This window comes from Zingiber officinale, chromosome 7A, assembly GCF_018446385.1.
Source record: "Zingiber officinale cultivar Zhangliang chromosome 7A, Zo_v1.1, whole genome shotgun sequence".
In the NCBI taxonomy this organism is placed as follows: Eukaryota; Viridiplantae; Streptophyta; class Magnoliopsida; order Zingiberales; family Zingiberaceae; genus Zingiber; species Zingiber officinale.
In genome coordinates, this window is record NC_055998.1 from 86,162,913 (window position 1) to 86,177,500 (window position 14,588).

A 14,588-nucleotide genomic window follows, 5' to 3' on the forward strand; every position below is an offset into this window, starting at 1 on the left:
ACCCCTGACCATTATACCAAGGATATCATACGCCCACATCTACGCTACGCCCTGAGGACTATTTAAAATTAATTAAAACAATTACGATAACTTGTACAACTGTTATAATAGTCCTCTTTGGGATGCAATGGTTAAAATATGAAGTATTACTATATTAGGTATGATTAAGATATAAATTATTACTATATTAGGTGATCAGGGTAAAATTTGAGATGAATATGTTTTACTTTATGCCCTTATTATTACACAAATGATTATTAGTCATTCATGATTTATCTCCTTTAATTTAGGGACGAACTAAATAAATTAAACGTCTTTTGTCATATTCTATAACTGCTATAATAATACTATAATATTTTTTTAAATAATTTAAATATCCAATCGTCTTAATTTTTTTTATCTTGTTAGAGCGTGCCCAGCATCCATCAATTTAATAATCTTTATAATAGTTTAATGATTATTTAATCACTACTGTATTATAATATTTTATAATTGTTTAATGATTATAATTTTTATAGATTTTTAATATAAAAATAGTCTATATATAATATTTTTTCCAATTAAATTAGTTTATTTTAATATTAATTATTCCGAAGCTACTATAATAATTTTAGAATATCTTTTTTTTAAAATAAAAATTATGGAAAAAATGTTACTTTTAACAAATCTTTCAAAATATATCCCTAATTCTCAATTCTTCTTAATCTTTGACTATTACATTAAAAATATTATACGTCCTCGGTCTACGCTAGGCCATGAAGACCAAATTTTGCCCTCTGATAATTGTATGATGCATGGTTGTATTCTATTTAAATGTGTAGATATATACAGTGGCCGAAGCAGAGGTTCAGAAAAAAGGGGGTAAAATGATTTAGTCAAACTAAAAGGAGATTTTGAGAAAATAGCCAAGGAGGAAAAATAAATTGTCTAGATTATTTAGGACCTCGGTGAAGATCTCTGGAATGCCTCTGAAGTTTGCGTTTATAAATTGCTCGAGCATTTGATCTTGTTCTCTGGTTTTGCTTTCGCGGACGCCACGATCGAAGCCCGTCGCCTCCGTATCTGCGGCTTCTGTTCTTCCTGGTCCTATCCTTCGTCATCGACTTCTCCTCCTCGATCTGACGCATTCGCATCTCGCCTCGATTTACCCTCTTCTGGCTCGGCCACGGGTGCCGGCGATCCCGGGCGGATGATCCATGGTACCTCATTGTCGACCTTTTCCTACCCGCCTTACATTTCTGCATGTCCTTTTCTCGATTGTGGATAGCTCTGTTTTACTTGTTGCTTATTCCGATGTAGTTAGGGAAATTTATTCCCATTTTTTCTTCTCGTCTGTTTATCCTTTTTCTGCGATTCATCGTTCGTAAGAGGTAAAGAACAATGCCTTTTTTTTTTTTTTTTTTCTTTACCAATGGTGATGGTAATGGTCCACGTTAGGGGATTCTCGACCTATGGATGTAAGTGAATGAGTCTTTGGAAAATGATAAACGACAAAAGTGGACTTTTATGAGATTTTTGAAGGTATGCTTTTACTCCACCGCTGGATAGTGACTGCGCATTGGAAGCATTTGCTGAAAACAATGCACTGAGCGTTCTGTTTGGTCATTGGACATTCCAAACTCTTCTCTGTTGCCCGCTCATATGTATGCCCTTTTACTTGTTGGTGGTCAATGGATGAGATTACTTCAAGAATGCATGCAGTTATTTTTTGTATCCCCGGTCGCTTATCGTTTCCATTGGCTTATTGCCTGGTTGAAATTGTCAACTTCTTGATGGACCATGCAAAGCAATAGTTATCAAACCCATAATCCACATTGTTGTCTGTCAAGATTGATTATAAACTAACAGTAGTTGGAAAGGAGATTTCTACTGGAGTTTGTATAACTAGTGCTGGTAGCAATTTCTGCATTTGAGGTAATTGTCCTGAATGAACAGCAGGCGAGGATATTTCATTTTGTTTTTACAACAGTAAATGGGCAGTTAATTTTTCTTTAGTTTTACCAAGATAGCACTTTTTTAATGGAAGAAAGCATTGTAGTTTTCATTGGAAATCAATTTGATAAGGGTCCCTAGTCTAGGCTATAAAAGGGGCATGGCTATCCTCAACATCATGACATGAAGTTTCATTTGGCAATAGACTAGCAGACACTTGCATAAATTGAGGCCGAGTTGTTGAGTGTCTTGTGAGTTCGCAACCTGCTTTTGGACAACTACAGTTGGAGGTGTGATTTAGGAGCCATTGTGAGTTCAAAACCATGCATGTGTTACTCTATTCTTGTAGGAGTCATTGTTTGTATAATGATCTCCAGGATTTCATCATTTGGATAAAATTTAGATTTCCATATTTATATCTTAGAGTAATTCATTTAAATAAATAGCATTGGAGCTTGTATCTGCATGAGCTACCTTATTTTACGACCTGCAGTGGTACACGCCTATGCTCATGAATTACAGAAGGCCTTTTTGACCTTCATTCATAAACAGGAATGTGTATTATGCATGGTGACATTTGTGTCACAAAAGGACTTTGTATGTTGATTGTTGTGCTTCACATTTCCATTTCATTCAAACTAATCCTCATTTAAGTTATACCAGCATCAGGTTCTATTGAGCAACATGCTGATGAATTCCTTTTATTTTCAACTCATAATCTTGATATTGGTTCACAGGAAAGTCCAGGTACCATTATTGTTGGTTCACATGTGTGGGTTGAAGATCCTTTTGTGTCATGGATTGATGGAGAGGTTTCACAAATCAGTGGCTATCAGGTCCACGTGCACACAACTAATGGGAAAATGGTATCTTCACAAATAATTGACATATTATTACAATGTCATCGATAGTATACTTTGTCTGCATCATTTATTTTAGGACTTGGCATATAGCAACTAGCAGATTGTGTGTATGTTAGAAACTTTGCATTCCATTACTGCTTGGAATTCTAGATTCTTCAATCTGTACAACCAAGTTGGTTCCCCCTTATTTGCTTTTCTGCACTCATGGTTGAATTTAACATAGTAGAAATATGACATTATTACTTATAAATTGGTTTATTTAACTGATCTTTTTTTTAATCTCAAATGAATGTAATGCATCTCATTAAATAACACCTTTGTGAATTGTGATAATCAGGCAGTTATGCATATTCCATCTTGGTGTTTCATAATTATTATAATCACTTTATGTTCCTATTCTTGTCACCTCCAATCATTGACCTGCTAATATCTCCACTATGTCATTGGGAGATCCTATAATTCATTTTCTCTTCAATTCTTCAAAGGTTATTTATAAGTGATATTCATGAACCTTGAAGGTGTAGGATCGAGACGTGCTAGAGGGGGATGAATAACACTCGTGACTTTTTCACACTTTACGGAAAATAGAGAATAACGCAGTGAAAATGAAAGAAGGGAAAAAGCAAACAAATGTTGATACTTTTGGTTTACTTGGTTCGGAGCCTTTGACGACTCCTACTCTAAGGCCCGCGATCGTCAATCGCTTTTGTTGGGCAATCTACTATCAGTTTGAATATTACAAGTATATTGAATTACAACTTTGCATTAAGTAAAATATATCGACAACTTAAGGATCCGAAAAGTCGCACTTTCGGTCGTCGCAGTCGTGTCACAGAGTCATAGGATCATCCTTGAAGCAGTGCACAAGTGAAGGATTGTGAAAATGAGTTGTTTTGAAGCTCTTGCTCGAACCTTCTTTTATGGGATGTTGAAGGCACCTTCAACCCCTTTGAAGGCGCCTCCAGCTCGGATCCTTATCCCCGAATCCGTGGAGACGATAACTCCCGCATTCTACGAACTTTATCCCTTCGAAGGCGCTTTTAAGCTCATGGAAGGTGTCTTCCATCCGGTATCCAAGGCGCCTTTAGGCGCTTCAAAGGCGCTTCCGCGCCTCTTCCGTGCGGGCCTTCGGCCAAGCCACCTGAGGCGCCTCCAACAGCCTCGAAGGCGCCTTGAACACTGTTCATCTGAGCCTTTTGTATGCTTTTCACTCCCTGCAAGATACATTAGTCCAAACTACCAAACATACTCTGTAAAACAAAGTTAGTACAATAAAATATGAATAATAAATTATTTGATAGTCTCTGGACTGTCCGATTCTGACTTTTAGATTTCCCAGAAACCTTAAGTCAAACCGACATCTATTGTTCCCTCAACAAGAATGCATCCTCACCTACTCCTCTCAGGAGAATTTACCTTTTGCCAGACCGGTCCTCCAGACCGTCTGGACTTTTGCTAAGCGTCCGAAACGTCAGGACTTTATGCTAAAAGTCCGATCCATGATCCGTCCAGTTTTCCACCTGGTGTCTGCGACCCTCAGGATTTTCACCTAGAATCCTCGACTCTAGGATTTCGTCCAACTTCCTCAACCTGCCAAGACTTCTCCCAGTCCCCAGATAGGACTTTGTTGCCTAACCGTAATTAGGACTTTCCTTAACCTAGAGTTACCACCCCCTAAGACTTAGGGTTACCTTCCCCTAGGATTTTCCACCTGCCTAGAATCTCCTAGGACTTTTGCCTAAGAACACTTAAGACTTTCCTGCAAATTCAATCACACTTGTTAGATCACAAGACATCTTAACTTTTAAACCCTTTGCCATAATCAAACTCAAGTTCGATCATCTGGTGCTCCCTGCACTAATAATCTTCCCTTTTTTGATTATGGCAACTTGATTCAAAAGTTAAGTAAAACATATAGCAAAAAAAATGCAACATATAGCAAAAGTTAAGAGATTCATTTATAACGAAAAGAATTAACTTGTTAGCTCTCCCTTAATCCCTTAATTTTCTCTCCCCCTTAACTTTTGAATATTCTCTTCCCCCTTTGACATATATCAAAAACAATTTAGGGAGGAAAAAACACTTAATTTCAAAATCTAATATTTTAGCTTTTCAAGTACTTTAAAAAATACTTTGGAACAAAACTCTACTTTTGAGATAGTAGAATTTTTGTTTTGAAAAACTTTGAAAAGGAGAGTGAAAGAAAGAAAAAAAATCAAATAGGGAATTTAACATAGCTAAACACTTGTGAAAAAAGCTCTTGAACAATACTTAAGTTTTTAGAAGGAACTTGGCTAAAGATATAGTTTTTGAAACTTAGTTTTTCAAAAATTTACCGCTTCGAATTTAACAAAAACTTAACCTTTTTGTAAAGCCTTGAAAGAAAAATTTTAAAGGATACTTAAAGGTTTTGAGAAAAGAACTTAGCTTTTTCTTTAATAAAAAAACTTGGCTAAATTCTTAGATTTAAAAAACTTTGTCAAGTACTTAGCTTTTGAGAATTTTCATAAAAACCTAGTTAAAAATACTTATTCAAAAGCTTATTTTTCCAGATATAAAAATATTTAAACTTGCTTTTTCAAAAATATTTAAGGTTATTATTTTTTAAAAATAGTTAAACCAAAAAAAACTTAACTTCCTTTTGAAAAATACTTTGACATTTGAAACTAACTTAATTCCCTTTTCTCCCTCTTGATTAATGCCAAAGAAAAATTACGCAACTTATTTAAGTTTGGGAATCCTAGAGTCCAAGCATAAAAAATTAAGAACATATTAAAAATAATCATTTATTTTCTTGATTTTCCATCTCACCCTTTCTAAGTTGTCAAACATGTTAAGCTTATGAGTTTGTTTGAGATGGAGTTAGATTAATTTTAAAGTTGATTTTAAATTTTAAAAATTATTAAGTCTGAATTTTTAAAATATTTAAGTTTGAATTTGTAAAAAGTATTTTAAGTTTGAGTTTCAAAATAATTAAGTTTGAATTTTTCATAATATTTACGTTTGAATAATTGAATTTTAAATTTTGAAACTATTAATTAATATTTGAAAATAATTAATTTTGAAATTAATTGAAATTAATTAAAGATTTGAAATTAATTAAGGTTTTGAAATTAATTAACATTTGAAAGTCAATATGATCTTGAAATTAATTAACATTTCGAAATTAATTAAGATTTTAAAATTAATTTTGAATTTGAATTAGGTTAGATTAATTCTCAATATAAACCTAAATCCATCTCACCATTTTCTAAATTTTCAATTAGAGAACTTGTTAGTACCCCAAAGTAGTTTTGATGTGATCAACCAAGTCAGGTTAGGTCTTGTTGGTTTTTAACCCCTGTGTCTAAGTGTGCAGGAACTTAGGAGCACAAGAAGTCAAGTGAAGGACGCAGCTAGTGAGAAGGACGGCACGGGAGAGAATCGACGGGCTCGGTGCGTCGAGGGACGAGATGCTGCGAAAGAGTATGCTGGCGGATGAGAAGGAAGCGCGAGGCATTTTTCGAGGAACGAGAAGTCGGAGCGGAAGACCACTCGAAGGTTAGAAAATGAGTTCGGGTGGGCCCTATTCCGGATGGCCGAAATCACCCAAGCAAGCAGAGCTGGAGCCGAAGCGGAAGACCCAGACCCAAGCGAGTGGAGCCAGAGCAAGAACCCAGACCAAACAAGTTAACATAAGGTTAGATTTGGTCCGGGTGCCCGGACCTGGTCCGAGCACCCGGACCATGAAAATTATCCAGATCGCGTCAAACGCGATCCGTTGCGATGAGGATAAAATTTTATCCCCCTCCAGACACCTGGAACCCTTTCAAGCGCCCCGACTAGGGCTATAAATACAGTTCTAGTCCCAGAAGCTTAGACAGAACACTTATAAACAATTTCCTTTATCAAGCTTTGCATTTTGAGTGCTTTAACTGTTGTGAGGCTTCTCCGCCTAAAGGAGACATTGATAGTGAGCTTCAACTTCCTTGGATTAACAACCTCCCCTATTGTAACTAAGTAAACGTCATTGTGCCTCTTCTTACTAGTTTCTTATTTAATTTATGAAAGTGTTAGTTTAATTAAGCTATAACGTTCGAGGAAGGTTTGTGCTATTTTTGCAGGGTTATTTACCCCCTCTAGCCGACCACCAAGGGTCCTACAATTGGTATCAGAGCGAGGTTCGCTTCAGGAAGACTAACTGCAAGCACACGAGATGGTCGGACCAAGCATCAATTCACCGAAGTTCGATGGGGAATTCGCAAGCTGGAAGAAAAAGATTGAGGTATTTTTTAAAAGAAATTTTGTATTATTAATAATTATGAAATATGTTTTTGTAGTCCATAAAGACAAAGAAGAATATTAGTCGACAAAGGAGCAAGCCGACTTCGTGGCAAACGGCAAAGCAAAATTTCATCTACATAGCATTTTACTACCTCAAGAAGTCAACTGTATCAGAGCCTACGAGTCAGCTAAGGAGCTCTATGAGAACTTCTTGGAACTACATGAAGGGACCTCGGAGGCAAAACTAGCAAAATGAGACTTGCTCCGGAACCAGATCAGCAACCTCCAGTTAGACGAAGGTGAAGCCATCGCACACCTCCACTCAAGAATCAAGGAACTCATCACTGGACTCACGAATCTCGGAGAAAAGGTAAGCAACCGAGATTCGCTAAGGTACGCGCTTAACGCATTTCCTAGAATTACTGAATGGACATCATTAGTAGATGCTTATTATATATCTAAGGATCTAGAATCAAGTATTTTAGAAGAAATGTTTTCAACTTTTGAAGACCATGAAATGAGATGTGCAGATTTGAAGAAGGAGCCAAAGCGCAATATTGCGTTAAAGGCAAAGATGGACGAACAAGATTCTGAATCTTCTCTTGAGGACGATGAAATGACATTCATGGTAAGTAGATTTAAAAAATTATTTAAATCTAAAAGATTTAATCAAGTGCATGGTACAAAAAGGAAAAGAAAGGTAAAGTGCTACCACTGCAATGAAGAAGGGCACGTGAAAGATAATTGCCCAAAATTGAAGAACACGGACAAGGAAAATAACAAGAAAACAACCCAGAACAAGTATAAAACTCTAAAGGCGACATGGGACGAAACATCGTCCGAATCAGAGATCGAAGCAATCGCCGGACTTGCGTTAGTGGCAAGTCACCAAGAAGACGAAGATGAAGCAAGCTCATTTGAAATGAGCATCGATGAAGGGGGAGCGACATCGGAAAAAGCAGCACTTCAGGGGGAGCTTTAGAATGCAGGATCGACAAGGTAAGTCAGGTATGTTCTCTTCCTCTTGACAAGTTATTTTAGTTTATAAAACTATTATCGAAAAATTGTTGTAAATTAGAAAAAGAAAATAAAGAGTTAAAATCAACCATAGCTATATCTTGTCAATTAGAAGATCTCGACAAGATTAAAACTGAAAATGAAAAATTGAAAATTGAGAATGCAAATTTAATTGATCAAATAGAAAATTTAAAAAATTCTACATGTTTAAATTTGTCTGCTTCAACTTTTAAGAACTATAAAGGATTAAATTGGCAATTTAGATATTAGAAAGGGAAAATTAGAAAATTATCTAGAAAATATATTCCTCGGAAATTTTTAATTAACCCAGTAGGAAGGAACCTATATTAGGTTCCAAAAACATGCTTAAATTAATTGTTTTTTTTTGCTTTCAGAGAGATAATTAAATATTTAATTTCTTTAAAAGACTTTGTCTAGAAAGTGGTTGTTGTTCCAATATCTAAGAAGGCCTAGTGCCTCGCCACAGTCTGAAAGTCAATTACCGAAATAAAATATTTAATTGACTAACTGTGAACATTTAATCAATTTAACTTATACTTTAAATAGTTTGTCAAAATTTCTGTTAGAAAAATTCTGATCATTAAAATTTATTTAACAAAAATCATATTTGTTAGAGTTATTTTAGCAAATCTATTTTTTTAGACTTTATTTAAACAATCCATTAGAAAATTTTCTATGAATTAGTTATCCAAATACAAAACTTTTAAAAATTTGTTTAAAATTTAACTTTCTGTGAAAATTTTTCTGATTTTTTCCTTAGACTTTAAGTTTAGATCTTCCAAAGTCATTTTAAAAGTACCCTATTTAATACGATCAAAGGGAGAAAAGGAAATATTAAGTCTAGGGGAGGGTAAATTTAATTTTTGCACATTATTGAGTTGAAAATTTATTACCTTGTCATTATTTCTTTATGTTTGCTTACCCTAACTTAACTTGGATTGTTCACATTAAAAAGGGAGAGATTGTTAGTACCCCAAGGTAGTTTTGATGTGATCAACCAAGTTAGGTTAGGTCTTGTTGGTTTTTAACCCCTGTGTCTAAGTGTGTAGAAACTTAGGAGCATAGGAAGTTGAGCGAAAGACGTAGCTAGTAAGAAAGATGGCATGGGAGAGAGCTGACGGGCTCGGTGCATCCGAGGGACGAGATGCTACGGAAGAGTACGCTGACGGACGAGAAGGAGGCACGCTGCGTTTTCCGAGGAAAGAGAAGCCGAAGCGGAAGACTGCTTAAAGGCCAGAAAATGGATTCGGGTGAGCTCTATTCCGGATGGCTGAAATCACCTAAGCAAGCGAGCCAGAGCCAGAGAGGAAGACCCTGACCAAAGCTAGCGGAGCCGGAGCAAGAACTAGGACCAAACAAGTTAACATAAGGTTAACTTTGGTCTGGGCACCTGGACCAGGTTCGGGCGCCCGGATCAAGTTCGGGTGCCCGGACCATGAAAATTATCCAGATCGCGTCAAACGCGATCCGTTGCGACGGGGATAAAATTTTATCCCCTTCCTGGAACCCTTCCAGGCGCCCCGACCAGGGTTATAAATGCAACCCTGTCCCAGAAGCTTAGACAGAATACTTGTAAACAATTTCCTTTGTCTAGCTTTGCATTTTGAGTGCGTTAACTGCTTCTCCGCCTAAAGGAGACTTTGATAGTGAACTTCAACTTCCTTGGATTAACAACCTCCTCGGTTGTAACCAAGTAAACCACGTTGTGCCTCTTCTTTCTAGTTTCTTATTTAATTTATGCAAGTGTTAGTTTAATTAAGTTATAACATTCAAGGAAGGTTCGTGTTATTTTTGCAGGGCTATTCACCCCTCTCTAGCCGACTGTTAAGGGTCCTACAGAACCTTATGGGTTTTGTAAGATGGTTTAATTTTATCTTTAATTTTAATTAAAATCTAAGGATTGATTTACATTTGAGTTAGATTGAGGTTTAACAATTAGTCAATTAAACATTCATTTCAATAATTGGCTTTCAGGCTGTGGCGAGACACTAGACCTTCTTGGATATTGGAACAACAACCACTTCTATACAAAGTCTTTTAAAGAAATTAAATATTTAATTTTATTTTTGAAAATCCTTGGTCTAACTAAACAAATGTCGATCAAGCCTAAGTCCTTATCTATTCTAATCTAAGCATGTATAAGAAAAAAGTAGTAAATCAAGCATCAATCAGGTTTATTAATAAAGATGGTCTTTCTATTGGCTCCCTCGGATCATAACCTTGATAAGGTCTATCAAGGTAATGGATTTAATCCTTGGGGATCCAATATTGACGAAGTCCAACTTGATTAGTCAGGTTAGACTTGGGGACCCATGCTTGGACTAGGTTCTTAGTTGATCGATTCACTAACGATAGGTATGATCTGAATTTTTTTTGGTCTTATATCCGAGTCCGTATCGATTATATACGACCCTTTGTTTTCCAAGAATCAGATCAAGGTTCTTGGAACCCAAAATGAACCGTTCCAATGAGTCCTTGAGTTCTTTGACTTGAGTTTTTAAATTGGAATTCTCTTCCTCAAGTTGTTGGACTTGAGTTGAGGTTCCATCTTGAACTTGTTCGGTCAAAGAGCTTGGGTTAGTCTCCTTAAGGGATTTAATCTCCTTTTTGAGTGACTTGGCCCGGATATTAGACTTAGCTAATTTTCTTAATAAGTATTCAATTAAATTTTGTAATTCATCTACTTGAGTACCAGTGACCAGAGAACTTACAATGTTGTTTGGCCCTTCGAAAATGGATATGGATCCGTGGCTTCTTTCGGACTCGGTTTCTGATTCAGCTCCGATTTCGGACTCAGACTCGGTTTCGACAATGTACGCTTGTGTTGGTAGAGCAACGAAGCTTGCTTGCTCGTGTTCTTCGTTCGAGTCTTCTGAGGATTCAGACCACATTGCTTTCAAGGCCTTCCTTCTTCTTTGCTTCTGGTTTGGACGTTCAGGCTTGATATGTCCCTTCTTGTTGTAGCCGTAGCAAGTGACTTCAGACTTGGCCTTTGTATTTGATTAAGTCACCTTCTTCTTTTTTTACATTTTTCGTACCAGTTTCAAGAGCTCGGCGGTAATTTCGTCGTCATCTTCTGAGTCTGATTCGTCTTCAGGCTCGGGTTCAGTTCGACGCTTGATTTTTGGTTCCTGTGTTCTACTTGTACCTGCAACCAAAGCAATACCTTTCTCTACCGTCAGTGCATTAGTCTGTTTGTGAAGTTCAAATTTCGAAAATAGCTCGTCTAATTTAATTAATGAAAGATCCTTAGATGCTTTGTAAGTATCTACCATGGATGACCATAAAGTATTCCTTGGAAAGACATTAAGTGCGTACCTAATAATGTCACGGTTTTCCATTTTTTGTCTGATCATGTGGAGGCCATTGAGTAGATCTTGGATTCGAGCGTGTAGTTGACTTGCTGATTTGCCATCCTGCATTTTGATGTTATACAATTTATTAAAAATTAAATCTCTCTTACTTACCTTAGTGTCGGAGGTGCCCTCATGCAGTTCGATTAGCTTTTGTCATAACTCCTTGGCGTTGTTGAAGGGGTCGACCCGATTCAGCTCTTCTTTAGTTAAGCTGCATTGAAGAGTCTGGGTTGCCTTTGCATCGGCTTCAATCTTCTTACAGGTTGGTGTGCCCCATTTGTCACAGGGAACGAGAGCACTGTCTTCGGTGGGATATGTGAATCTCGTCTGGATAATTATCTATATTTCTACCTACGTTTTGAGGTGGTACTCTATTCATTTTTCCAGTAGCCAAAATCCTCACTGGAGAATAGCGGTGGTCTTGCAATGTTGTAGTCTTCTTGGTGGGTCATTTAGAAAAAGACTCTTGCAAAGATAAAAACGATGAAACTTGTTCCAAGACTTAGTCTTGGATTAGTAGTGTCGTAGGAAAATAAGGTAATAAATCGGCTTGAATGGTGTTGCACCAATTTCGAAAAAAAAATCGATGAATCAACAAATTTGTTAGGAGAGGTTATTAGACCAATCCTGACTTATAGTAAAAATTTGAAAACAGAAAAAAGGCATAAGAATTTTATTTTAAAAGAAAACGGATGAAAAAGCGACGAAAAAATGCTCGAACGGTACTTGTACCGATTCAGAGCGGCCCCACTTTGATACCAATTATAGGATCGAGATATGCTAGAGGGGGGGGTGAATAGCTCTCATGACTTTTTCACACTTTTCGAAAAACAGAGAATAACGCAATAAAAATGAAAAAAAGGAAAAAGCAAACAAATGTTGATACTTTTGGTTTACTTGGTTCGGAGCTTTTGACGACTCCTACTCCAAGGCCCACGATCGTCGATCGCTTTCGTTGGGTAATCCACTATCAGTTCGAATATTACAAGTATATTGAATTACAACTTTGCATTAAGTAAAATATACTGACAACTTAAAGATCCGAGAAATCGTGCTTTCGGTCATCGGAGTCATGTCGCAGAGTCGTAGGATCGTCCTTGAAGCAATGCACAAGTGAGGGATTGTGAGAATGAGTTGTTTTGAAGCTCTTGCCCGAAGCCTTCTTTTATGGGCTGTTGAAGGCGCTTTCAACCCCCTTGAAGGCTCCTCTAGCTTGGATCCTTATCCCTGAATCTGTGGAGACGATAATTCCTGCATTTTGCGAATTTTATCCTTTTGAAGGCGCCTTCAAGCTCATGGAAGGCGCCTTCCATCCGGTATCCAAGGCACCTTCAGACGCTTCGAAGGAGCCTCCGCGCCTCTTCCGTGCGGACCTTCGGCCAAGCCACCCGAGGCGCCTCCAACAACCTCGGAGGCGCCTTGAACACTGTTCATTTGAGCCTTTTGTGTGCTTTTCACTTCTTGTAAGATACATTAGTCCAAACTACCAAATATACCCTGCAAAACAAAGTTAGTATAATAAAATATGAATAATAAATTATTTGACAGTCTCCGGACTATCCGGTTTTGACTTTCGGATTTCCCGGAAACCCTAGCTCGAACCGACGCCTACTGTTCTCTCAACGGGGAACGCGTCGCGTCCTCACTTACTCCTCTCAGGAGAGTTTACCTTTTGCCAGGCCGACCCTCCAGACTGTCTGGACTTTTGCTCAGCGTCCGAGACGTCAGGACTTCATGCTGAACGTTCGATCCTTGATCCGTCTAGTCTTCCACCTGGTGTCCGCGACCCCCAGAATTTTCACCTAGAGTCCTCGACTCCAGGATTTCGCCCAACATCCTCGACCCGCCAAGCCTTCGCCCAGGCTCCCGGATCAGGACTTCGTTACTTAGCCGTAGCTAGAACTTTCCTTAACGTAAGGTTACTACCCCCTAGGACCTAAGGTTACCTCCCCTAGGGTTTTCAACTTGCCTAGAATCCACTAGGACTTTTGCCTAAGAACACTTAGGACTTTCTTGCAAGCTCAGTTACACTTGTTAGATCACAAGACATCTTAACTTTTGAACCCTTTGTCATAATCAAAACTCAAGTTCGATCATCTGGTGCTCCCTGCACCAACAGAAGGTGCAAGGAAGAGTTTAGATATCTCGGATCTACAGTTAAACAAGGAGATATTGATGAACATATCATGAGCATTTGAAATGAAGATCTTTTGAAGCCTCGTATAATAGGCCTTGGTATAAAATAGCTATGTTTTTTTACCCTAATATTAAGTTGATGAAAACGTTAATATAAGGTGTGGCAATATAAAGACATAGTTACATCATTGCCAATTTAGTTAATGGTGAGAGAGTATCAATATAACCAACATAATTACTTGAGTTTATCTTTTTTCTACAAATATTTAAGTCAATTTATATTCCCTCAACAATAATATTTAGAAGTGCATACTTACTGAAAGCCAACTATTTAACTTTCCAGCTGGTCAATGCTGCATCCTATATTCTAGACTCTAGTAGAAAAGTTAATGAGTTAGTTCTTTCATCTAGGTCGGTGATAACAAAAATTGTTGATGTCAAAAAGGACTCTTCCTATGACTACATTATCATCTATTGTATTGGTTTGCAGTCAAGCTACCTTGACCATCTTCTGTTGATCCAAATAATCTACCAATCAAAGGGTTCCTTGCGGACTAACCACATTGTAGAAGGTGAGGTCAGACAAAACCTTGCTAATGAGATGGTTCCCAGTAGGAATGTGTGGAAGGACACAAAATGTTGTAACATTGACTTTACTAAATATGGATGATAAATTGATAATGGACCAGTTCAACTATTTGCTCTCTGACTACATGCCTAGATACTATTTCATTTAACATATAATCTATAGGCCTCAATCATTGATATCTTTCTTAAATAATGTAATCCTTTGCTTTATTTTGGCAAAAGGTTGTGGCAAATCTGTTGAAGGTGTTTCCAAAAGATACAGAAGCTCCACCTGCAGGAGTAGATGACATGATAAAGTTATCATATTTGCATGAACCTGGTGTCTTGCAAAACCTTGCCACACGCTATGAGCTTAATGAAATATATGTAAGAAATGTCTCATATGTATTACAGTTGTCGTGCTATTGACTTA

General features: G+C 37.3%; 1 protein-coding gene across 1 annotated transcript in view; it reads left to right on the forward strand.

The window, feature by feature from the left end:
• Nucleotides 1-2,780: 2,780 nt before the first annotated feature.
• Nucleotides 2,781-14,588, forward strand: part of LOC122000234 (myosin-17-like) — a 45,010-nt gene continuing 33,202 nt past the window's right edge. The window contains exons 1-2 of the mRNA XM_042554708.1: nucleotides 2,781-2,798; nucleotides 14,399-14,542. Of these exons, the coding sequence (XP_042410642.1) occupies nucleotides 2,796-2,798; nucleotides 14,399-14,542 (147 nt within the window). The 5' untranslated portion in view covers nucleotides 2,781-2,795. The remainder of the gene's footprint in view (nucleotides 2,799-14,398; nucleotides 14,543-14,588) is intronic.